Genomic DNA, 26241 nt, shown 5'->3' with positions numbered 1-26241 from the left:
GTCTTGGGTTGTCTTTTCATTTGAATAAAAAGAGGTACAGGGCTTCCCTGGTGGCGCAGTGGTTGAGAGTCCACCTGCCGATGCAGGGGACACGGGTTCGTGCCCCGGTCCGGGAGGATCCCACATGCCGCGGAGCGGCTGGGCCCGTGAGCCATGGCCGCTGAGCCTGCGCGTCCGGAGCCTGCGCTCCGCAACGGGAGAGGCCACAACAGTGAGAGGCCTGCGTACCGCAAAAAAAAAAAAAAAAAAAGAGGTACATGTTTTTGCTTTAAAATAACTCAAGGCCCTTGTATTTGAAATGGGAAGTTTATCTTAATAAAAAAATTGCATTTCTCAAAATGTCATTATTTGAAAGGTCATTAGAGTTCCTAGGAGCACTTTCATTTGTATTTTCTAACTGCGCACTCAAGGATCTGAAAGGGTTTCATTTAAAAAATGAAAGAAAAGAATTGGTATGCCAGGATTCGAACTGATTTATGTTTTTGACTCTTGTAAATGGAACATGAAATGAGAAGATCTGTGGAGGTCTCTGGGAGAACTGGAATGTTATTCTGCTTCCAGCCTTAGGTTTGTCAGCTGGGAGCTAGCTCAGAGCCGTACAACGACAGCCACTGACACATGGAGGGATGAATAATCAGTGTGTTAGAAGGTTCCCGATTGGGTTTCCTTGCTGTGGAATAAAGCCTTCATCTGGTCACTTCACACTCTAGAGAGCTAGTGTGGTACATACTGACTGAATGAAGTTCTGTGTCATAGAAATAGATCTAAAAGCATGAATTAATGATGATCATGCCTCCCCCTCCCCCCCAGCACCCCCCCACCCCACCCAAGGGAATCAAAGACAGTAAAGTAATCAGACTGATCACTCAAGGCCAAGCTAATGATTTCCTTTGTATGCTGTATTGTTCTGCCCCGAACCTCATGTTAGATGCTATGCTGATGGTGGCCGAGAGGTTAGAGGGTCCTTTCAACATTGAATCGGTCATGGATCCCATCGATGTGAAGATTTCAGATGCTATTATGAACATGCAGGAGAACAGCGTGCAGGTGTCTCAGAAGGTAAGGATGGCCGGGTCCTGGAAAGGAGAGGACGGGGCCCGCTCCAGCCTGCAATGTCACTTCCATCACGTGACCACACTTATGCCAATACAGGTTTTCCAGGGATGTGGACCCCCTAAGCCTCTCCCAGCTGGTCGGATTTCCCGTTCCATCTCTGAAAGTGCCTTCAGTGCCCGCTTCAGACCCTTTCACCCCGAGGAGCGCCCCACCACAGCAGCTGGCACTAGTTTGGACCGACTGGTGAGCACTTTGGCAGGAATGGCCGTGTTTAATGACAAAGAACTGAAAACATTTGCTCCAAATGCATCTTTATTTGGGACGCTTCCAACTGTTGGGTCTTTTCAAGTGAAAGTTTTCCAGCAACTTTGCATAGGGATGGCAGTGAATCTGCCTCTTTGATTCCCTAGCTCAGAAATTCCATCCGTAGGCTAACAAATGGGGTGTGCTGAGGCATATCTGAACACCTGCCTTTTGTTTCACAGTGTGGGTAACACATAGGTTGGATCCTGAGTTATAAAAGCCCGCGAGAAGAGACTGTGTCGTATCAGTGTATCTCCGGGGTATGAGACCCGGTGGGCCTCAGATGGCGGTTCTAATGGAGAGTGAGAATGGACGGTGGATCTAGGCACTAGGCAACATTGTTTTCACAGAGCTTCTATTTCACCTGTTAATTCTTTGGGTGATTTTATACATTTTACATATCAGTGTGATCTGCATTTTTCTCTTCTGACTACGGAGAGACTCTGGAGATACTTTACAGTGATGAAAAGGGCACATGTGTAGGTGGTTTTGGGGTTTTACAGAGGTCTCTTTTTCTCTCTTTCTTAATGAGGTTACTGATGTCAAGGAGAAACTGAAGCAGGCCAAGAAGTTCTGGTCCTCTCTTCCTAGTAACGTCTGCAACGATGAGAGGATGGCTGCAGGAAACGGCAATGAGGATGACTGCTGGAATGGAAAAGGCAAAAGCAGGTTAGCCTCCATCGAACGGGTGTGCAATCTCTCCCTTCCTAGATGCCCGGAGACCTTTCAGAGAAGGTTTGCTCAGTTGTTTAGTCGAGGCAGCAGGAAGCATTTCACAAGTAGGTGGCAACAACATGGAAGGCTTCTAGACATTCTTAGGAATTGGTTCTGCTGTAGAAGTGTCAGGAAGGCCCCTAGCTACTTGCAAAGAGTTCTGGGTCAAAGGTTTGTGACAGTGGTTATAAGCTGGTGTTACAGCTGCAATGAGGGATTGAGCGGTTTTAATAGTGTCATTATTTTTAATGTTTTATACCTGTGGTCCTGTGCTCGATGGCCTGGCCTCATAAAGTACCAGTTCTCCAAAGGTCTCATTCTCTTACTTGACGATGCTCTGTGTCCCTCCCCTACATACTCAGGAAGTTAGACAAGTACCCACTTCACTCTGACCCACCAACCTCCCCGAAATGGGTAGTTTTCAGAAAGGTCACAGTCAGATTGGAGAAACATAATGTATGCCCAGGAAAAGGAGAGATTCAAGTTATTCGAAAGGCAAGCACTTGCATTTCATTGCACTCCGTGGAAAATGCTAGAACCTAGGTAGGAATCTTTGACTGTCTTCTGTAACTTTTTGTTTTACTGATCATGTGAATGGGGTCATTCCTCATTGCAGGTACCTGTTTGCAGTGACAGGAAACGGATTAGCCAACCAGGGCAATAATCCGGAGGTCCAGGTTGACACCAGCAAACCGGACATACTGATCCTTCGTCAAATCATGGCTCTTCGAGTTATGACCAGTAAAATGAAGAATGCTTATAATGGGAACGATGTGGACTTCTTTGATATCAGTAAGCATTTGTGCTTCTAAAGGACAAATTGTTATATACCTTGTGATGAGAAGCAGCAGAGTGAAATCTCTATTCCATTGTTTTTTTGTTTTTTTTTTTTCAAAAATAGGTGATGAGAGCAGTGGAGAAGGAAGTGGAAGCGGATGTGAGTATCAGCAGTGCCCTTCGGAGTTTGAGTATAACGCAACTGACCACTCTGGGAAGAGCGTCAGCGATAAAGCCAGCAGCGCTGGGGTCCCCGCTGGGGCCCGGCCCTACCTCCTCACTGTCTTCTGCATCTTGTCCCTGGTTATGCAGGGAGAATGGAGATAATTCTCAACCTTAGAGAAGAAGTGTTCATCATCAAAAAGGCACCGGTTATCACTTTTATACCATCCTAGTGACTTTGCTTTTTAAATGAATGGACAACAATGTACAGTTTTTACTATGTGGCCACTGGTTTAAAAGATGCTGACTTTGTTTTTTCATTCAGTTTTGCGGGAAAAGGGGACTTGTACGTAAGGTTGGTCCTGCTTCCTCAGAATCATGTTAAATGTGGCTAACAGTGTAGGTACAGAACTGTAGTTAGTTGTGCATTTGTGATTTTTATCACTCTGTTTGTTTGTTTTTTTTTGTTTTTGTTCTGTTTGTTTGTGGGTTTTTTTTTTTCTTCTTCAATACGGTCTCACCTTGTTTCTTACAAGAAAACCAGGGTCCTTTCTTGGCATGTAACATGTACGTATCTCTGAAATATTAAATAGCTGTACAGAAGCAGGTTTTATTTATCATGTTACCTTATTAAAAGAAAAAGCCCAACAAGCAGTAAAATTGCCATTTATCCCTGTTGTTTTTAGTTGCCTTATCTGGAGAGAAGAGGAGGTCATTTTAAAAATGTTTATTAAGTTAGGACAGAATGTGAAGGCGCAAGGGGGCTTCTGAGTCACTTGTCAGGTTGTATTCAAACATCAATACAAGAAGAAGGTTATACTTCATTTATAGCTGGTGACTGGAAGAGACTGCAGACTACCCATTTTGGTTGAGTTGGATTGTATAAACTAAGATCACAGGTCCATTTCTTGAAGCCGCTTATACTTAAAGTGTAGTCCATCTAGAAGATTCCTGTTGCATTCTCCCTCGAAAGATATAAGGCATGCAGGATATCGTAGTTATCACCTGTTTACACTTAGTTTGGGGGTGGGTTTGGTTTGGTTCTTTTAATCCAGGCAAGTGAGCACGCCCACCGTTTGCTGGTCTTCGTGTCCACACTTGACCCTCCTTGAATTGATATCCCAACAATCTCATTTGGTCCTTCTTGTTGCAGATTTCAACCCCGGTCATACAGAGGGAGCTGTCTGGGGGCTAGCCAGAACTGGGGTACAGCCTGGGCTCAGGGAGTAACTATGAACACTCAAGCAAAGTTTTCGTCCGAGCAGGTGTATTTGTGTTTGTTTTTGGATCCCAGGGTTTTTTTTTTTTTATAAAAGAGATTTAAGGTGTCTTATTTGAGTCTTTTTCTCTCCCAGCCCCGTCTGATCGGAAAGGCAAGGGTCTTGCCATGCATGGTTCACAGCTGTGTGCTACCCTATCAGCCAAGCAGCCCACTTGGGGAGATCTGAGTGTCCAGATTGTTTTTCATGTGTTGTCAGGATTTGGCGGGGGGCGGGGAAAGGAGTCGGAGTAGGTAGAGCTGAGAAGACCACATCTTAGTGATGACCTTTAGCCACTCGGGTGAACGGGCAAAGGCCATTATCTCTTGTCCCAGGCCAAAGAGTAAGTAAGCACTGCCTTGGCCCCTTTGGAGCCCTTTCTTTCCTTGAGTCCTTACCAAATGACAGCCCATAAAACTATGAGAATGTAACAAAACCACGTTAAAAAGAGTTCCCAGAAGTCTTCAGAAAGAATCACGCTCTGCAAGTCTCTTCCTGCTTTAGACAGCCATTAAGATCCCAACCAATTCCACGGAAGCTGAAACCCACAGAGAGGTTGTTTGTGTTATTGTTTAATCTTCAGTTGTAAGAGTAATTCTCTATTTTTATATTGAAACATAATTACTTGATAGCTCAGGGTCTACATTTCCTTCAACTTTTTACACCAAATTCTGTAGAATGGACAAAATGGAATATTGGGGGCTGTTGTCAACAGAGGCTTAATTTTATTAGAAGTAGCCAGTTATTTATTAAAGCATGATGTTAATAAAATAGGCATATTCTGGCTGGTGTGTATAAGTGTTTTGTTCTTTTATTTTTTAAACAAATCGCAGAAGACATAAAATTGAAAAGGCGCTCCATTTATGTATGAGGAAAAATTGATTGTAAATAGCTAAGCTGCCTTGTGAGAACTTGGAAAATGTGCTGATACTTAGTAACTACCTCAGTTGTGAGGAATTTCCTTTTTAGCTTAGACTGCTATTATTTTTACTTGGTAGAAATGAATCTGGTCTCCAAAATGTGGCTCAAAGAGTTATCCCCATAGACTTTGTTAGATTGTTTTTTAATTTAAAACCTTGAACTCTGCCCAGCTGTTTTCTTTCAGTCAAGTTCTCGAAACCAATAACATTTTCCGAATTAAATATTCTTGAAGGTTCTTCTGGAGTCTAACTGATTTGTTTTCTTTCTTTGCATTGTTTTCCCTGTTACTCTGTTATTATTTAAATTGTCTCTTGCTTTTGAACTTGAATATGAAATAAACAAATCCTAGACTTTTCCACTCAGATCTGACTGGATAACTCTTGGCTTCTAACCAGCTGGCAGGCTCACACCCCCACACCCTCCCCAAAACAGGAATAAAGGCAAGTTGAATATTTTAAAACCTAAGAGTTTAGCATATGAGGTAGAAGAAAAGCTTTGTGAGGAGACCTTACTTTTCCAAAGCCTCAGTTAATAGCACGTGAAGGGTTCGTGCTTTACAAAGTCGTTTCTCATCTGTACCTTAAGAAACAACATTTTACGACACTTAGATTTGTACTTTATTTTAAAAAGTCAGTAATTAGCACCTATGATTTTGATAAAAGCATACAAACAATTGACTTAAATCTTTGAACTTTAGTTCCTGAGTGTTAGAAACCTAACAGTTTGCAGGTAATTTTTTACGAAAATTAACAGTTAAATTTTTGAAGTAAAATGTATCATATGTGATGACAGAACCAGAATAAAAATAGGTATAGATGGTGCTACACAAAATTCTGCTTGCCCTTTTGTGTTGGCAGACTATGTCCATTTGCATAGCTAAAAGGTAGTATGTTAGTAACTACTACAGGAAGCCTCTGTGTGTGTGTGCGTGCGCGTGCGTGCGTGCGAGCATGTGTATGTGCGCGTGTGTATGTGTGTGCACTCACTCTCAAGCAAATACCAGACTACCAAATACAACTTTCTTTTTTGAAATAAAAAAGCACTGAGAAGTTTCTTCCAACTTAAAGCTTAGTGGGAAAAATATAATTTGGCATTCCGTGATACATTATACTTTAAAAGTTCAGTTTCCACTTTTAAACTCCTAATTATTTTCTTGTAAAAATCCTTTTTATATGTGTGAAAAATACCTGAAAGATAACCTGGTAATATAGGAGTTTTGAGTCCATCAGTAAAGCAAATGCCATATAATATTTGTCTAATTTAGTTTTTACGTAGGTAATATATAGACAGGGTTTAAAAACCAAAACATGTACTATAAAGGTGCAAAGTGCAAGTTTCTGTCCTGTTCCTGCATCCATCTGCCCAGTTACCTCCCACACGTTAGATAAACTTATTAGTTCTTTAGTATATCTTCTCTCAAAGTTCCTTTATACAAATAGAAGCAAATATGAATAGATTTTTCTTTTTTGCCTCTTTACATGAAAGGTAGCATATTATACCCAATCATCTCATATTTTTTAGATTAACTTTAAAAAGTATTGAGAGGAGGAAGGGGGGGTCCCTAAAGATAATGGATTCCTGTTCTAAAGGCATGGCTTCTCCATGCTACCACAGTTTGGATTTTTACTGCATTTTGGCCCAGATTAATCTAGGTAATTTTTCATGAAACAAACACGGACTTGACGAGGAGCGTTTGGGCGTTGTAGTGCTGTCATCCTGGAGTGCACAATTAGGATGCTGCCTGTGGTTCATTAAGCTTCATTTGGGGCACTTTATTTCCATAGCATCACCAGTGAAGAAGACATTGGCAAAAGCGATTGGGAAGATCCTCTTAGAACACAGCACATTAATACCACTCTTAATGCTTGGAAATGGTTCAGAAATGAAATGTGCTCTGGAATCGACTCATATTTAATAGAATGAAGTACTCTTAATGTTTCCTCACGCCCAAATGCCTGGAAGCACCATCAGCTGCCACACAGGATGGAGGTGAGAGTGTTAGGAAAATGTGTAACTAGATCATCTGGGTTACTGCGTGATTTGTCTGTCCAGCGGTAGAGGAATCATTAGGATATGCAAATGTCCACATTCAGTTTTCATGTAAGATTAAAGTTTTCCTCATCAATGTTTGAAGTGATTTCTAAATTCAGAATTAATCAGTAAAAACTACAGAAATCCATTTCTCAGCATGAGTGTCCATGTGCGGAATTAAATGCCCATTTTACTCTACTTTTGACATTTAAATGTTAGGAATTCTGAGAAAATAATACAGGATCATTGTAAAGAATAAGGTTTTCATGTGTCAATCCTGTCAGGTTAAAGCTGATGAAAGGTGACAGGTGTGGTTAAAGAATTGAAAAAACAGCACATGTGTGTTGACCCAACATGCTTTTGTAAAGGTCTTATGGACTTTGATCAAAGTTCTCTGCACTTGTGTTTCTTAGCAGACAGAGTTGGAAGTCCTGTGTGTTTGTGTGTGTATACACACAATCATATCTACACACAGAGGTGTATTTGTGTATTTTCAAACACTTAATCCCAGTTAGACTCTACCCAGTTAGACTATCCCAGTCACTTATGGGCTGCCCTGCTGGTAGTGGTGTGTGTTTGGGAAATGCACGCTATTTTAATAATAGCCTAAGGGAAACATAATTTGGAAGGTAAGTCTCCTGCCAAGAAAAAAATATATACACACATGCACATATAAAATGCATTCCAGATAGAACTTCTTAGATTTACCACTGCCTGGGATTTGCTTTTCTGCATCACCATCGACAGCCTCAAGCTGCCTGTAACCCACTGTTCTTGGTGGCTCACGGCATGGGCAGTTGGTGCCAGGTTGGCCAGAAAGAAATAATCACGGTCAGTGGGTGATTTTTTTGAACATGCAGTAGGATCTCAATCCTCTTTCACTACATTTGCCTTTCAAGGTCTTTAGTGCCCCTGCTCTCTTGTCTCTCAGGTGTAAGGAAAAATTGTTGTTATTCTGTTGGAGTTCTGAGTACTTTGGAACGAGCCCTGGCAGCAGCAAGGAACGGTTATTTGGGCACGTTTACTGTAAAAGGGAAAGTAGTTCCTTGCCGTTAATTCACCTGTAACCTCTCGACTGAGCAGCGAGGTGGGATGAACCTGTGTGCCTGGCACAAAAGCTGGGCCACGGCAGTGATCTCACACGATCCGGCAGAGTAGAAATCCCTCCATTTTGCAGATGTGTCAAATGACTGGAAGAAGCTGGGTAACTTGTCCAAGGGGCGACAGGTAAGAAACGCAAGAACCAGGTCTGGAACCGAGGTTGGTCTCCCACAAAAGCCTGTTTATCTCAAGTGGTATTTTTCCTCTGATTACCCTTTTCCTCTTATTCCACCTCCCTGAATCATCAGGAAGGGGGACGGGGCTTGTCAGGCTTGCTGCACGTAGAGCTGTCCTGGTCCTGTGGAAGGGCCAGGGTAAGGGTCATGGCAGACGCTGGTTGACTTGGCTGACCCGAGTTCAGGGCAAGGAGTCCAGGACCACCTGGAGACAAATCTTGATGATGCCGAGGTTTTCTAACCGCAGTGGCAGTGGCTCTTTGCTCAGCCCGATTTCAAAACAGAAAGAGCTCGGATGATAGTGCAAGGGACCATGAGGTCTCTACTTGCTGGTTCTTGAAGAAGTGGGATTAAGTCAAGTGAACCTGTCGGTCCTCTGCAGGACAGCCTCACGTGACCCTGTGTGAATGGGCTCTGGGGGTGCCCGGACAGCTGCCTTGATGTGGTTTACGTTGGGAACATTCACACCTGCTTAATCAGCCGGAGCTTTGTGAGGACAGATGGGATAAATGGGGCCCAGTGAATAGTATCTGGGCTTCTTAAAGAGCCCTTGACAAGATTCCACCTTGAAAGTTACACCTGGGTCAGAGATTGGACACAAAGATCCGAGATAACAGGGGCTGCTCTAGCCTGGGGAGTGTAACAATAGGTTCCTCCTGCTGCGCTGGTCTCAGTTCATCTTAGAAAGGACAACATCTGAAGACAAAATGTGTGCTTTAGGGTCAAGAGAGTTTGACTTGCCATTTCCTGCCTCGGACAAGGGGGCGGAGGGGAGAGAACCCTGGAGCTTTTGTTGGTTGTTTCCTGAACATATGTCCTAGCATGCCCATCAGACAGTATGTGCTAGAAAAATTTGCAAGGTCCTTGACTAGAGGTATTCAGACCTCGTTACAAGGTCCAGAGAGACGTAATTTAAGATCGGCAGGGACTGAGGACTCTGCCTCCAAATGAAAGGCAAGTGATGGCCTCACTAGTCTGAGGAGAGACGCTGAGAGGCAATGTGAATCACACCTCTAGAATCGAGAGTTGTGGGAAGGGTGAATTTCTAGAACTAAAGTTTAGCCAACTGCCTTCTTAGAATGTGTAAATGGTCCATTTTGAACAAAGAGGGTTTCTTCCCTTACTCAATGAGTAGTGAGTCATGTAACTGGATAAACCAAAGATGCTGTACGCTGATGATGAAAGAAATCCCTGGATCCAAGAGGTGGATCAGAGTGGTATGGGGGAGGGAGGCAGCGTCCGAGGTGGCTGTGAGAGACTGGTGTTCTGCAATTTGCCCCTTGGGCCACTGGCCTCCACACAAGTCAGGCCTGGCTGGATCCTTTTGTGCCTCACATTGTGTGATTTGTCTGCTAAGTTCCCTTTTGGAGAAATGTACAAGCAAACAAATTTGCACGTCCTTGTCATATTGAAACAGACTCCAAAGATGAACTACCTAGAGAGGCCAGCTATTGGTGAGCAGAGGTCTCTAATGGCTCTGGATATGTGGGCCTCCAACATCACATGGGATTTGGGGCAGTAATCTGATCTATGACACGTCTGGCCTTGGTTTCTGCACGGGAGGACGAGGGATGATGGGAGGACGAGGGAGGATGGGAGGACGAGGGAGGATGGGAGGACGAGGGAGGATGGGAGGACGAGGGAGGATGGAAGTCAGATGGGGTCCTTATCGTCAGGAAGCCACTGGGGAGAAACGGGGATGTGGGACTAACTGGTCTGGGGATGGTAGTGTGATAGGTATGCGTAGTGAGGCGGCAGAAAGGAAATGTGTGTAAAACGCAGAGGCGATGCGTTTGCTAGTATGGGACTAGGGAAGCAGTGGGGTGGGGTGGGGTCAATACAAAGCTCTCAAAAGCCAGGCAAGGCAATTGAAAATTCAAGGGGGGCACAAGCTAACGCAAATAATTGAATAGGATTTGACCCGATGCCCAGGGTGTATAAAGAAGATGAACTAAGTATGGGGTCGTCCTTGGGCTTGACAACGTGCTCAACACTACCCTACAGCCTAAAGCGCTCAGCTCCCTTCATAACCCCGTACACTCTAGCCTCTCCCAGGCGGTCTTGACTTGGAACTTACTGGTGAAGACAACCCAGTTCCACCCAAGGAGTACTTTTTGGACGTCCAGACTCAGAATGCAGTCAGACACATTAAAAGCGCTCCTCCCGGCCTCCCAGCCCATCACACCCTTGCATGCCAGCCATGCACATGCACACATCTTCTCCATTTCTTTGGGCACTGCTTCCAGCTCACCTGCATGCCTCTGCCCACACAGGCCCTCCAGAGCTCCAAGGCATCTTAGGCCACACCATTCTGCTCTGGCCTCCTGGCTCTGCAGAGGAACACAGAGAAGGATCCTTGGAGCCTGGTTCCCCAGACACCGTCCTGCAGGGACCTTGGGATTGCAAGGGAGTGGGGAAACCTGCAAGCATTAGACGGCCAGCTTGAGGGATGAACGGGCCAAATAACCATCAGGTTAAGGAGAATCCCTGCCTGCTTGCCTCCTGCTATCCCAGGTGGCTTTTGTCATTTTGCCCCTTGGGTGATCACAGTTAAAAAACTGCAAAGCTTGACTTCTTGCTGGGCTTTTCTCTTTTAGACTTCAGGAGCTGGGAAACAGGTTGGGGCCTGGACAGGAAGGAGCTGCAGCTGCAGGGACTCTAAGATCGTGGTCCCATCTGCCCTCTTGGCGCCCTCTCTGTGGGCTGGGAACTGTCCACATTTAGAATGGAGCTAGCCTGGACACCGACTATTGCCGAGTGATAGCAGGAAAGCTGCATTTACATCGAAGAGTGAGGTTTTCTAGAAAATGAGCAGATGGGAGTGTGAAACCTGCTTCTTGCTGGCAAGAAAATATTCTAACTCTCTAATGATGACATATTCTGATTTGAGTGTTCAAAACAGGAGAAGCTCCAAAGGGTCCCTTTACCCCTCCACCCTGACCTTTCACTGTTCTCCATCCCTACAATACACCTCTTTCTACTCTTCTCTACCAGAACCCCTAGAGGAGAATTCCACACACTAAGCCTTTTACCCAGGAGGCAGGCAAGCAGGACACTCAGGCGAGCACCTCTTCAGCCTCTTGACCACCCATCCCCACCCCACCTCTCTCCACCATTCTCCCCCATTTCCCGCCAGACTCTGAGTTCCTGGGGAGTTGCCATTTGCTTTGTAAAGAAAGGTTTTTCTCTCCGGGTCACATAAGGAAGCTGTACCAGCTCCTCTGATTCCAGAGTTGACAGGGAGAAAGGAGAAAGCTATGCAGAAGTGTTTCTCAGGATCTAATTCCCATCTGTATCTCCCCAAAGAATGCAAAGTGGTCTTGGAAGACCATTATTGGAGTGAACGGGTGATTCTGAGTAATCCCCTTGTCTTGTCTTTCCTGTAATCTTCTGGCCCAGACCACATGGATTAAAAGAGTGGTTTCACCACATCTCTATAAGACATTGAGAGGACGAGATCCGATCGAAGATTGTGGTATTAGTTAAGACGCTCGTGGCTACAAGTAAGGATAAATCCAACTCAAAATGATTTAAACAACAAGGGATTTATCATCTCACATAACAAGACGCCGCGATGTAGGGAAGCTCCAGGGATGGTTGCGTCTCAACGTCATTATGAAGGATCCAGAGCCTTTCCATCTTTCAACTTTGCCAACTTCAGCATGTTGGATAGCTTTGCTCATGGTTGAAAGATGGTTGTAAAACTTCAATAAAGCTGAAAAAAAAGATGGCTGTCACAGTTGTAGTAATAATACATCTTCACACGCAACTTCCTGCTGGTAGCAATGAGACTCTTTTTTTATTCTCAAGTCTCCTTTGAAGAGCTAATACCCTCGTCCAGCAGACATCCCCTCACCTCTCATTGCCTAGAATCAGCTCACATGCCCTGAGCTGTTGAGTATGAAGGCTAACCGAGATTCATGCCCTGGTCGGAGGCCAGTTTTACCTGAAAGACGTGGCTACAGGGAGGGGGATGAACGCTACCCTGAACAAATTAGGGGATGATCGGCAAGGAAGAAGGGAGGAACATCTATTGGGTAGGTGAACAACTGGGTTGACTACACCTGTGCACTACCAGAGGGCAACACCAGCAGGCCCATAGGGCACTCTTGCTGCATCTGGGGTGGGGAAGCGCATTAGGCATCAGCAACTTTGGCAGGGATAGACAACTTCATTGAGCTTCAGGGATTCCAGAATGTAGAGCTACAAAGAAAGAAATTCATCACCTTCTAGACTTACCAGCTCAACTCAATTCCCACGGTCTCTTCAAGGACATCCAGGTCAATCTTGAATCTTTAGTGATTGGTTGTCCTCTACAGTAGTCCTGCCAAGTGGTTGCCCAAACACTGCTTGAACACCTCCAGTGGCAGGGATCTCACCACTTAACAAGCCATGTTATCTCTAGGGAGCTCTAAATATTAGAAAGCGTTTTCTGCCGACTCCAAAGTGTCCACACATGTACTGTTTGCTCAGTGATTAGGTGGCAGAGCCTTTGAAGTTGCTTGCTGTCAGTGTTTACTGGAAATGGAAGTTTTCAGATGTTTCTAACTAAAATTTCCTTGCAACTTCATATGTGTTGCCAAGAGATACTTAAAAAAATAAACAACCAAATAACTCTGGGAAATTTTTGGCTTGTCTTCATTAAGATCTGTAAATATTTTTCATAATTCAAACCCATTTTGGGTTTGACTGGTTTAAATTTTAACAAGAGATTAGACCATAGCATATCCTAATAACTAACATTTTGGGGGGAAATGTTTTAAGGAAATGCATTGCAGTATTAGCTTTGAAAGTAGCCATTGTATGTGAGTCCCACATTGCTCCTTCCCAGGTTAGATTGGAGAAGCCTAGCTGAACTGGTTGTCCCTGTGGGAAGAGGAGATCATTTCCCTTGGTGCTACCTTCACGTAGTGTAGGATGGTGTATTTGCTGTGTTCACATGAATCCAGATGAATGGGGAATAACAATGGCTCCCGCCTTGGCCATGACTGTTCAAGGGCTTGGTAGCATTGATTGCTGGGCTGCAGTGGGTAGGGGTTGGGGACAATGTCCCAGGGAGAGTCTAGGGTAGAGATTAAGGGACCTTTTTTCCCCCAGTGACTGTTCTTCTCTGACTACATGGATCACCACTGCCTAAGCAGACCAAAAGTAGTTGTCCAGGCTCACCAGAATAATGGGTTCTAGTCAATTGTTCTCAAATCTCAGTATGATGCTATGGAAAGATTTTCTCTATGTCCAGCTGGGAAGACTGCCCATAAATATGCTTGCATTGTCAGAGACATGATATCACATTTTTTTGAACTGAAGTATAGTTGACGTACTGTGTTATAGGTGTACAATATAGTGGTTTGCAATTTTTTAAAGTTATGCTCCATTTATAGTTATTATAAAATATTGGCTATATTCCCCATGTTGTTCAATATATCCTTGTAGCTTGTTTTATACCTAATAGCTTGTACGTCTTTATCCCCTACCTGTTTTTTGCCCCTCCCCCCTTCCTCACCCCACTGGTCACCACTAGTGTGTTCTCTATATCTGTGAGTCTTCTTCTTTTTTTATTATATTCACTAGTTTGTAGTGTTTTTCAGATCTCACATATAAGTGACATCATACAGTATTTGTCTTTCTCTGTCTGACTTATTTCACTTAGCATAATGCCCGCCCAGTCTATCCATGTTGTTGCAAATGGCAAAATTCCATTATTTTTCATGGCTTAGTAGTATTCCACTGTGTGTGTGTGTGTGTGTGTGTGTGTGTGTGTGTGTGTGTGTGTGTGTACCACATCTTTATCCAGTCATCTGTTGATGGACACTTAGGTTGTTTCCATGTCTTGGCTATTGTAAATAATGCTGCTATGAACATTGGGTTGCATGTATCTTTTCAAATTAGAGTTGATTCCATCTATAATGTTACCCCCTCTTTTCACCATCCTCCTGATTCATGTTCCTTCCCTCCACCACCAACTCTGAAGCCACTATCCTTGCAGCAGCCCTACTCCTCCCTTTTGGATTTGGTTTTGGCTTTGTGGAAATATGGTTAAGGCAGATTCATTCTTCTCTAACACTGGCCAAGAGTCTGACATAGCCTGTGGAACCAACCTTCAGAAAATTGTTCCCAATTCCCAATAGTCATACTTGGCCATTCTTCTCCTTTAACAGATGTGCCCTCATTTTTCCAGTGGTGTCTCTTTAGGCTGTTCCCTCAAGAGGTTAGCTACTCACTGCTCCTGTTACTCATTAGGGAGTGTTGTCCCAGCCTGTGGCACACTTGGAGTCCCCCCCACTTTGGGGCACATCTCCTGACTCTGAAGATGGATATAATTTTTTGAATAGACAGAAGTTAGTAAAGGCCAAGTCTGATACACTGGACACAGCGTTCTGTCACTAACCAGATCCTTCTGCATATTATATAGATGCCAAGGAAGCCAGGTTCTCATGGGGTGCCCTCAGTCTCAAGGTAAGTAATTTTGCTCGAAAACGAGATGTGATTATGAAAGAAGGAGAGAGATTTTCTCGCTCGACTCAGAAGTGGGTTCCGAAGGCAGGTCACGTGAACAGTGCTTCACATCTGTACTTGCGAGGAGGAAGCAGCATGCTTGGAACTGCAAGTCCTGCTCTGTCGTTAAAAGTCACCAATTTCATGACTGCATGGACTCATGGTGGGCTGGTGTGAGGCTGCATCAAGAGGTCCTATCAGCTTGGTGGTCTTATCCAGCTTCCTTCAACATTGGCCTTTGTCATCTTGTCACCCATGACCTGCTTCTCCAGCAGTCATCGCTGGCGTGATCAGTGCTCAGACCCATCGGAGCCTCAATCTCTCACAGACAAATTCTGAAACTGGAAAAAAAAACTAAGGAAGGCCAGGTTTGTCCCAGGCCCCGTCAGCCTCCCAGGTAGCAGTCTCTTCCTACCCTAGAGGCTCGGATGGTGTGCTTTCCCTCCTGGAGCATCTGCAGTTTGACAGGGAGCAACGTCTTCAGCCGAAGCAATGACATCATCATTGAGGGATTTGAGGAGAGGGCGGTGCGGAAGGGCAGGGCGTGGGAGGCTGCTTCCAAGTTTCCCAAATCACTCATTAGCTCGGAAAAACACCAGCCACTGGACTGTTTCACATCCTCCAGAGAACGTGCCACCAAGATGGTCTCCAGAACCTTGTCATGACTGGCCAAGAGGAAGATGGTTTCCATTTAGTCTATACTTTCGGCTGCTTCCCCGAGGGAAGGCCGGGCCCATCCTACTCACTGTTTTTATAACAGGCAGGAGCCTGTCTGGCGATGCGGCCAGACTTGTCGGGTGGCTACGTGGATTGCAGATAAGCTGAGTGACGACTCAGGGTGGAAGGCACCATGAGTGGATGCCAGCCAGACCACCATGGCGCAGGCAAGCTGATTATACAGGAGGATCCCTACTCTGGAGAGGGCTGGGCTGTTGGGGAACTGGAGGCTGGTTCAGCAGTCCACCTAATTTGAGACCTAAGTAAAAATGTGTGTTTGGTAATGGAGGCGCTCATATTGAAAACAGGTGGTGTTGGGTTTTTGCCTACTCTCGAAAATGGATTGTCTGAGGCCCACAGTGCTTTTCTGGCTCCAAAGTCTCAGCCCGTTGTGGGTTTGGAGCTCCACTAAGGATGAGGCCTGCTGGAGCCTCTGTTCTGAAGGGGGCTCCTTGAAGGTCAACAAGGATATGGCGTTGTCGTTGAGTTGCAGACCTTGCCTCACAATGAAGAGCAGGGGAAAAAATGAAGGCTGCTGATCCAAGGCATCATGTAAGCACATGGGAGAGAGAAAGCTGCAGCTGACATGCTAGTACAAGGCATAACATACACAGAAAATGACAAAAGTAGAAGGTAACGCAACTGCCAACCAAGCAGTACGGACTAGGGTTTTCCAGACTGTTCTCTCAAAGCTTACTATAGTGCATTGGAGGTATTTCATAAGTAGGGTTGATTCGTTGGTGCATTCCTTGATGCGTTTATTTATTCATTCCATAAACTTCTTCCATGGAGAGAGGGGTCAGTGTGTGTGTGTGTGTGTGTGTGTGTGTGTGCGTGTGTGTGTGTGTGTGTGAGTGAGGGCTCCTGGTTATTATTTAAATAATGCATTTCCTTTCTTTGCTCTCCGCAAATCATACCCTCATCTTCATCCTGTAGTGTGCTTATTTACAAGTGCAGTCAAGAATAAGTCAGAAAGTGATCTGTCCAAGTGTTGCTACCTAGAAACAGAAAGTTGATTCCATCTGTATGCCCAGTCATCCATAATAGCCTCTACTGCATGTCATCTCTCTCTTTTTTTTTTTTTTTTTTTTTTTTTTGCGGTACGCGGGCCTCTCACTGCTGTGGCCTCTCCCGTTGCGGAGCACAGGCTCCGGACGCACAGGCTCAGCGGCCATGGCTCATGAGCCCAGCCTCTCCGCGGCATGTGGGATCCTCCCGGACCGGGGCACGAACCCGTGTCCCCTGCATCGGCAGGCGGACTCTCAACCACTGTGCCGCCAGGGAAGCCCTATCACCAGGGAAGCCCTATCATTTTTATAAAGAGAAACAACACCCACCATTGTATATTGGTTACAACCGGTCAATGTAGGGCTTAATTGGAGTTTTTGTGGGTTGGCGCAGTTGGTGTGCTGGTCCTATGTATGTGGACATAGAGCTCAGACAGGTTGAAGGGGGCCATAGTGGGATGCCCGCCACCACCAACCCACTCTGCAAACTGTCTTTGGATCAGAAGAACCGCTATGTGTAGGTAATGCTTCAGTGTTTGAATGGGACTTATAAAGTTTCGACCTGCTCTACAGGTCAGTGTTTTAAAGACAACCCAATGGATTACATTAGTTCTACACAGTTGGGAAAGGGTAGCCAAGGGCTTGAGCGTGGCCCTTATTGTTAACATCACTTTTGATTGTGGCTTATATTAAAAGACTACGAATACCCCAAAAAAAATGAAAAGAAAAAAAACTACAAATACAATGAATAAATGTACTGTGAGATTTTCAATATGTTGGGCCACATTTGGCCATCTGTGGAATTACTGGGAAAATTACCTGCAAGATTTTACGTAGTTACTGGTCTCAAATACTTACTGGAATGCAACAAATACAGAATCATCGACATATGCAAATCCTGATGAATTTGCAGGTGGGTATCTGCAGGGTGTTCAGCAGCGAGCTAGGTGATTCTCTGAATTCAGTTCCCGAACTAGGAAGTTCAACCTTAGTACTTTGTTTCATGTGAAAATATGGGCAAACTTGGTCTGGCTTTCTGGTTCCCATAGAAATGCCTTGGATAACACTCTTGCACTGTTGGTGGGAATGTAAATTGATACAGCCACTATGGAGAACAGTATGGAGGTTCCTTAAAAAACTACAAACAGAACTACCATACGACCCAGCAATCCCACTACTGGGCATATACCCTGAGAAAACCATAATTCAAAAAGAGTCATTTACCAAAATGTTCATTGCAGCTCTATTTACAATAGCCAGGACATGGAAGCAACCTAAGTGTCCATCAACAGATGAATGGATAAAGAAGATGTGGCACATATATACAATGGAATATTAGCCATAAAAAGACACGAAATTGAGCTATTTGTAGTGAGGTGGATGGACCTAGAGTCTGTCATACAGAGTGAAGTAAGTCAGAAAGAGAAAGGCAAATACCGTATGCTAACACATATGTATGGAATCTAAAAAAAAATGGTTCTGAAGAACCTAGGGTCAGGATAGGAATAAAGACACAGACATAGAGAATGGGCTTGAGGACACGGGAAGGGGGAAGGGTAAGCTGGGACGAAGTGAGAGAGTGGCATGGACATATATACACTACAAAACATAAAATAGATAGCTAGTGGGAAGCAGCCGCATAGCCCAGGGAGATCAGCTGGGTGCTTTGTGACCACCTAGAGGGGTGGGATAGGGAGGGTGGGAGGGAGGGAGACGCAAGAGGGAAGAGATATGGGAACATACGTATATGTATAGCTGACTCACTTTGTTATAAAGCAGAAGCTAACACACCATTGTAAAGCAATTATACTCCAATAAAGATGTTAAAAAATAAAAAAAAGAAAAAAAAAAGAAATGCCCTGGAGCCTTTCCGCCTCTGCAGTCTGTGGGTCTGAGCCTCAAGTTGGACAGCATGGCAGTGTAGCCAAAGGGGATCTGAGATTGGAGGCCATTTGGTTTATGCCCATTTGGGGGTCTTAAACCCTCATGAAACTGAATGGGTCTTTTTAATTTTGTTGCTGAGTTAGTGGGGTAATTGCTTCAAATTCCATTTTGTTCTGGCTGGGGCCTCATGCTCTTGTTTTTGTCTCTTGAGGACTGTACTTGATTTTCTCACTTGAATACTGTAACTGTGCTGTCCGCAGTGTCCCTAGGGGGCGCACTCTTTGGCCATGTTCTCTGATAACTGGTGAACGATGAAGAGGTCCTGCTCGTTTTCAGTGACTAAATGGAACGGGAGTGTAGAGTTTTGATCCCGGTCATGAATCTTTCAGTGAACTCTCCTGTGAAGCACCCCCAGACTGTTCCTGGAGGACACCTCCTTGTTAAGGAGACACCACAGATCTGAAGGTAGTCTGCCCTGGATGTGACCAGAGGGAGGAAAAATGGCGTGGGAGGTGCTTCATATACCCTTTGGGGAGATTTCTCTCTGCATATATGTGTGTGTAAAAATATACATTGTAATTTTGCTTTCTCTAGCATGAACTCACCAAAGTTAACCTAATTAATGAACTTAGAGACCATTCGAAACCTTTTCTGGTTTCTTTATGCTATGCTGAAATCCACATATAATTAGCCATTCATGTTTAAATCCAGGAGAAATTAGTCATATTTGTAGGTGAAAATGTTGAGAAATAAAGAGGGAAGGGAGAGGTAGAAAAAGATCATGTACAGGCACAGTACATGTGTTTCAAATTTTTTTTTCCCTGAGACTCTGAAAAGAGAAATGAAGTTTTCCATTTACCAAGTCTATTAGGTTTTCTGATTTCAGAACATTCCTTCCCAGTTGTAAGCTAGAACTGAAATTCAGGCCAACTTCGTCTTATTGGACTTAGAAAGTATTTTCCAGGCAGAGTATATTAAGGCACAGCTTTTCTCGTAACTGATCAGTATATACAAAAACGTTTGAACAAATGCCTTCTTCATTCCATGGAAAATAAGGTTCTGATAAGATACAGGAATAAAAATATAACCACCTGTTCAATAAAGAGTTCCACTGGGGAGAGAGAGGCAAGGAGAATCTGTGTGTTCCTGTGTCCTCAGCCCAAGGACTTTCCTAGTCCGAATGACCTAAGTTACTAAAAGAAAAGTGGGTGAGTCCCAACCAATATATTCATAAAGTTTGCTGCTTTCTTAGAAGTTGCAACCGAGCGTCGGGCAATGCTCCTTGGGCATTTTTCATGGGCTAGTTTGCGAAAGTCAAGTGAAGGAATTGTTTGAATCTTCTTTGACAAGTGCTGTGTGGGCCAAAGCTTCAAGGAGATTTATCAAAGTCATTGAAGCAGCTCCTACAACAGAGGAGGAATGTAATATCTAAGTTGTGTAAACCTAGGCCATTCGGGCTGGGAGGCAGCTGAAGGTGAGGCTGTTTTAGCTGAGCCAGCATTTCGAATTCACTCTTCCTTTATCCTCCTTGGCCTACCTTCTCAGTAATGGATTTGTCAACGGCAGGATTGACCTAACCAATTTCCTAACAGCAACGCCTTGTTGTCGAGCAAACAATTAGAGTAAGAATGTTGAGATTTGTGCTCAAATTGTATTTTGTTACACTGACTTCCTTCAGACCTCAAGTGAGTATGGTATGGAGAGCTTTAACATGAAATGATCTCTATGAAGAATTTCATTTTCCCAGGATCTTTGAATGAAATGGATACTGATCCGCTATTGTTTTCTCCCAGGGCTTACCTGGAGGGAGAACAGAGGGGCTATAGAAGTGTGTGCTCCTCTCTTTCTTTGGGGGAGAGATCAAGCAGATAAGAGTGAGGGATCTTCAACCAGCAGGGACTCCCCTTCAGAGCAGGAATGTGAACAGGTCAATTCTTCCAGCTCTTGATGGGTTTGGGTTAGGAGTTTGTGTGTATTTACATGTATAGAATTGGACACGCTAGCCCTGTCAGCTTGGGCTCATAAACAAATATGATCAAGGGACTCTCTTTACTTGATCTTTCTTTGACAAAGAATGTACATCCGCACAGGGCTGGAGAGTCCCACTCTTCCCTGCAGCCCGATGCCGCCATCAATCGATTCCCTGCGTAGCGGTAATGTACCAGGTGCAAACCTCCTTAAATGTTATCATCCAGCCCACATTTCACCATTTTGTTGATGAGACTATCACGGAAGACAATACATTTTAGAACACACAGAGGATCAGCAGAGCTTAGAACGTGCAGGTAAGGAAGAATACTTATTGGACCAGAAAGTCTGGAGCAGGGGCTTCACTGTTTTGTAAGTGAGGAAGGAATTAAAAGTCAGCATTAGGTGCTGGCTTCCAATATACTAAAATTGGAACGATATAGAGAAGATTAGCATGGCCCCTGTGCAAGGATGACACCCAAATTCGTGAAGCGTTCCATATTTTTGAATGGACTTGAGGACACGGGGAGGGGGAAGGGTAAGCTGGGACGAAGTGAGAGAGTGGCATGGACATATCTACACTACCAAAGGTAGGGTGGGTAGCTAGTGGGAAGCAGCCGCATGGCACAGGGAGATCAGCTCGGTGCTTTGTGACCAAATAGAAGGGGGGGATAGGGAGGGTGGGAGGGAGACGCAAGAGGGAGGGGATATGGGGATACATGTATACGTATAGCTGATTCACTTTGTTATAAAGCAGAAACTAACACACCATTGTAAAGCAATTATACTCCAATAAAGATGTTAAAAAACCCAAAAAGTCAGCATCAGAAACCCACTCTAAGCTATTCTAGGTTGTTGGTTTTATTTTTGTTTGAGAACACTATTGCAAAATATGACCCATGCTGTAGGTTAAGTCATTCTCAGTACTTTCCACGATCTTCGTGATGTCCTGTATTTAACACCTCCTGCAGGTGTTGTTATAGAAGAAGCACTGTGGCCTTCCTGCTTCCCGTCATCAAACATCGCTCTTTGACTGGAGCTGCTCAGAGGTTTCCCCTTTAACATTTTCAAGCCCAATAGTGTGTGGGTTCCACATTCTTTTCTAAATATGCAAAAGCCACCTGTTTGAAAATGTGGTCCAGAATATTGCTGGGGCTCAGTGTCAGGCTCACTGCTTTGCAGTTTCCGGAATCCACCCATATGTGTGTCTATATTTAGCTGCCACCATCAACATTTTCCATCTCTTACATGTTTAGCCAACTTTTGTGTGGGCTGTTGCTTTGACCTTGCAGCGAAATTCTAAGCGTGTATGGGACCAAAATAAATAATTAAAAGATCATCTGTTCACCGCAGCCAGGCATACTAGAGAGACGAACAGCTCCTCTCAATGGCTTTGGGTGGTTGAGCGTCTTGTACCGGCAACTTGGGTTTTTGCCCCTCGGCAGAGATGCTCCCTCACAGATGCACGGCAGGGCCCCATCCGCTCTGGGAGGGGTGCAGGCGATGTAATGGGGACTGGTCATAGATGCCTGGACCACAGCATTCTAGAAAAAGCCCAACCTTCCACCTGCTTGAGTGGGACAGAGACTGGCAACAGAGGCTATTTCTGGGAGATCCAGAAGGGGAAGGAAATCACATGGCGTAGATTGTTCTTGTTTAATAATTTCCTCCATAAAACTTGCTTCAAATGAACAGCCAGGACAGATTAGCGAGGAGATGTGACAAAAGTTGAGCCTTTGAGGGCAGGGATTATGCTGAGAAGGGACTGAGGAAAACCCCATGACGACGCAATTCTCAGCTCATTTCCTTTGCTCTGCACAGGGATGGTCATATGTCAGCATCCGGAGCAATATCCCCTGTTAAAGGAGCAGAGTGGGAAGGCGTGTCATAGAACAAGCCCTGGATGGTCAACTCCACGAGGGAGGGGCCCAGCTGTCTTGTTCAGGCACTTATTCGAGAACAATGCCTAGAACAATGCCTGGAACAATGCCTGACGTGGAGTAGGAGATCAAGAATTTTTCGTTTAAATCCATGACAATACATAGTATCATAATGTAGTTTAAAGAACGAAACAAGAAAAAAAATTAATGTGTGCTTCCTGATGACCCACACGCCACCATTTATGAAGGAATAGGCCAAAAGAATAGAATCTGAACCTGGTCAAGCTTCTAATTCTAACTTCCAATTGACAGGAAATCTAGGGAACAAAGCAGTATGTTGCCATGAGTAAAATCCAGACTGTGGGAAACTGGAAAAGACAAACGCTAAAGGAAAAAAGGAGAGAAAGAGAGAGAGGAAAGGGGGACCTGAGAGATTTTCAAAGGCTTAAGAAATGTACTGATTAATTGTAATGAATGAACTGATCCTGATTTGAACAAATAAATTGTTTTAAAATGTTTTTAAGGGAATTCCCTGGCAGTTCAGTGGTTAGGACTTGGTGCTTTCACTGCTGAGGGCTTGGGTTCGATCCCTGGTCGGGGAGCTAAGATCCTACAAGCCGGCTAGCACGGCCAGAAAGGAAGAAAGAAAGAAAAAGAAAAGAAAATATAAATCAAATGTTTCTTAAAAGAGAGAAATATTTGTTGATGGATGAACGGTGGCAAGTTGAAGGGGAAGGCTGCAGCTTGACAAGCTCGTCTGTGCTCAGGTACTAGCCCAAGCCACGGGGTAGCGGGACTAATTTTAGTTCCCACCTGCTGGTGGAAACAGGGCTCTGAAGATTCTGCCAGGCTTGATTGGAATTATGCTCCATTTCAAAGCTGTAAAAAGTAGATGCGAAGCTTCGAGCGAGCAGAGACCACATCTACCTTATTCAGTGTCTTCCAAGTGCCTAGGAGCCATGCAAGGCACACAGTAAGTGCTCTGATGTGTTTGCTGAGCTCGGAGGGCTGAATTCACATCCCACCTGTGTCACTAACTTGCTGTGAGATAGCTAGGCAAGTTATTGCTCCTTCTCTGAGCTTCCGTTTCTTCACACCTACAAAGAAGGAACTGGGCCTATTGCTAGCGAAAACCCCTTCCACTTCACATATTCTGTGATTACAGAAGAAGCACTTCATTTCCCAGAAATGTGACTGAGCTTAGCCCTAGATCAATCTGTGGGAATTATTTCAGTGCCACGAACTCCATGACACTTCCTGCATTACAGCAGCAAACGTCCTCCTTGACCACAGGAGAAAGACCACTGCTTTTGTCCAGTGGTTGTGCACTCATGGGACTTGAGTTTTCTTGTGAGTTTTCAGTTTGCTTTATGTTCACGGGAAAGGGGCCATATTGACCCAGAAGGATTTCAGTTTGTCTCCCCACAGGGAGCCAGCTGAGTGAAGGTCAAAGGCCCACCTGCTCGGGTGGTGTGAGCTGTCTAGAGCTCATTAAACCAAAGGGTGGCCCTTCAGAGTTTCCAGAACTGCTGAACAGCTGAGCAGGTTCTTTCTGACCCACGGAGCATGCTCACAAAAGTCTCCTTGTGTGAGCCTGAAGGTTAAGTCCGACTCTGTACCCAGAAGCAGCTCTCTGGGTCTCCAAGCAAAGGAACTCCCAAGGAAGAGTGAGGACCACAAAGGCCTGAATGGAGGGCTGGAAACAACTTCAATTCCTCCCCCACCTCACCCTGCAACCAGGCCCCAGCTCCCAGCTCCTGTTTATTCATGGCTTGAGAGCTGGGGGGAGGGCCAGTGATCTGAGCAGTCTCCTCTAGGGAATAAAGCCACCCTTCAGTGATGGTGGTTTAACTGCAGCCCACGCGGAGGCTTATTCAAGGCCATTTATCAAATCAACCAGATACAAATGTTTGTAACTTCCAAGGGTTCTGTCCCAGGATGTGTTGTGTTGTGGGATCCCTCTGCACCGAGGCTTGCAAAGGCTGCAGACTGGTGAGTGGCTCAGAGCTGGACACTGTTGGAAGTTAGAATTGTTAGTCTAAAAGGGAATATTAAGGTGGAAAAAGGTGTCAACAAGAGGCAGCCAATACTAGACAATGGACTTGAGGATACAGGGACGGGGAAGGGTGAGCTGGGACGAAGTGAGAGAGTGGCATGGACATATATACACTACCAAACGTAAGGTAGATAGCTAGTGGGAAGCAGCCGCATAGCACAGGGAGATCAGCTCTGTGCTTTGTGACCATCTAGAGGGGTGGGATAGGGAGGGTGGGAGGGAGGGAGACGCAAGAGGGAAGCGACATGGGGATATATGTATATGTATAACTGATTCACTTTGTTATAAAGCAGAAACTAACACAGCATTGTAAAGCAACTATACTCCAATAAAGATGTTAAAAGAAAAAAAGAGGCAGCCAAGTTCATTGGAGACCTCATCCAGGGTGAGGAGAGAGAAAATGTGAAATTTGCTCATAAGCGATCCATCCCGACTTACTCCACTGATGGAGGTGTAATTTCGATAAGGGTTACCATCTAGTTTGGTGATGGCGCATCCCATGATTTTCTGAACTGTGCTGGTTCCAGATTGATTTCTTACCTCACTTGCTTATTTATCATTTGGTTTCTACCCCCATCCACTTCCCTTGAAGGATTGGAGGCGGCTTTCTTCCCTAGTGAATTTTCAAAGCAGGACCATTTTGAAAGACCTTTTTACACAGCTAGCTGCGGCAGGCTGCCGGGCTGCAGGGGGCAGGCCGGCCCCCAGTTCTGGTTACTGAACCATTCAATACGCCAAGTATTTATGGGGCACCTGTGTGCATAGTTCTCTGGGGCTACAAAAGAGAAAGAAAGGCTGTTTCTGTCCTTTCTACTTGGCCCAATCCACTCCCAGGGCCTCGGGAACTCTAAGGGGTGGGGAGCAAAGGTGAGAACCTCAGAACAAAAGGGCCATGTGGCAATTAGGAACTCAGGAGCCTCCTATAGAAACCGAAAGATGGCCGGGCCCTTTTAGACATCACCACTCATGCTTCCCAAACTGAGGTCCGCAGACCCCTAGGGCTCCAGGGCAGTGTGCTGTCGATGGCGTGGGACTTGAAACCGCCGGAGAAAACGTATGTCTTCTTACTTAAGATAGCGATTAGAAAGTGGAGGCAGGGAGAGAATTCTTTTTTCCTTTTAGACCTGTTATCTTTATATTCAAACAAGCACATAAGCATTCATAAACTGAAAACACGAGATTTCAAAGAAACCCCCTGCTTATGGCAGCCTGCTTCAGATTATGCTCTGAAGCAGCCTGCCCCCCGCCCCCCGCTTCGGTGGGACTTGAATTGAGTGATATTTCTGTGGGACATTTTAAGGGGCTCTAAGACTTATGACTGTGCAAGCTGGTAGAATATGCGCCACATGGGTAATTTCAAACTTCTAGTAGCCACGTTCAAAAGAAAAAAGGAGCAGGTGAACTTGATTCTGGCAATAGAGTTGCTTTAACCTGATATACCCCAAATATTATCATCTCAACCTGTAATCAATATTTTAAAAATTAGCGAGATAGTTTACATCCTTGTTTTTCATACTAAGTCTCCGAAACCTGGTGTGTGTTTTCCACTAACCACACAACTCAGTAAAGACCAGCCACCTCCCCAGTGTTCAATAGCCACGCGTCACCAGTGGCAACTTTACTGGACTGTGCAGGCCTCACCTGCTCATTTTATAAATGACGAAATAGGGCCAGGCCTGGAAGTTACACTTTCTGGTCTCTGCTTCCTAAACTTCCCGCAAAACTTTGTATTCT

At 44.8% G+C, this 26241-nt stretch overlaps 1 protein-coding gene and 1 non-coding gene across 2 annotated transcripts in view; both read left to right on the top strand.

Annotated features, from left to right (window-relative positions):
- The window catches only part of GPC4 (glypican 4), a 108938-nt gene extending 103384 nt beyond the window's left edge, over nt 1–5554 (top strand). Inside the window, exons 5-9 of the mRNA XM_032620055.1 lie at nt 929–1059; nt 1153–1299; nt 1892–2028; nt 2690–2865; nt 2975–5554. Of these exons, the coding sequence (XP_032475946.1) occupies nt 929–1059; nt 1153–1299; nt 1892–2028; nt 2690–2865; nt 2975–3177 (794 nt within the window). The 3' untranslated portion in view covers nt 3178–5554. The remainder of the gene's footprint in view (nt 1–928; nt 1060–1152; nt 1300–1891; nt 2029–2689; nt 2866–2974) is intronic.
- A 15420-nt stretch (nt 5555–20974) lies between these two features.
- Nucleotides 20975–21077, top strand: LOC116748224. Its single transcript, XR_004348235.1, has one exon. It is a non-coding gene; the product is annotated as a U6 spliceosomal RNA (small nuclear RNA).
- Nucleotides 21078–26241: the final 5164 nt, after the last annotated feature.

This window comes from Phocoena sinus, chromosome X (assembly GCF_008692025.1).
Source record: "Phocoena sinus isolate mPhoSin1 chromosome X, mPhoSin1.pri, whole genome shotgun sequence".
Lineage (NCBI taxonomy): Eukaryota > Metazoa > Chordata > Mammalia > Artiodactyla > Phocoenidae > Phocoena > Phocoena sinus.
This window is presented reverse-complemented; position numbering and strand designations above follow the sequence as displayed.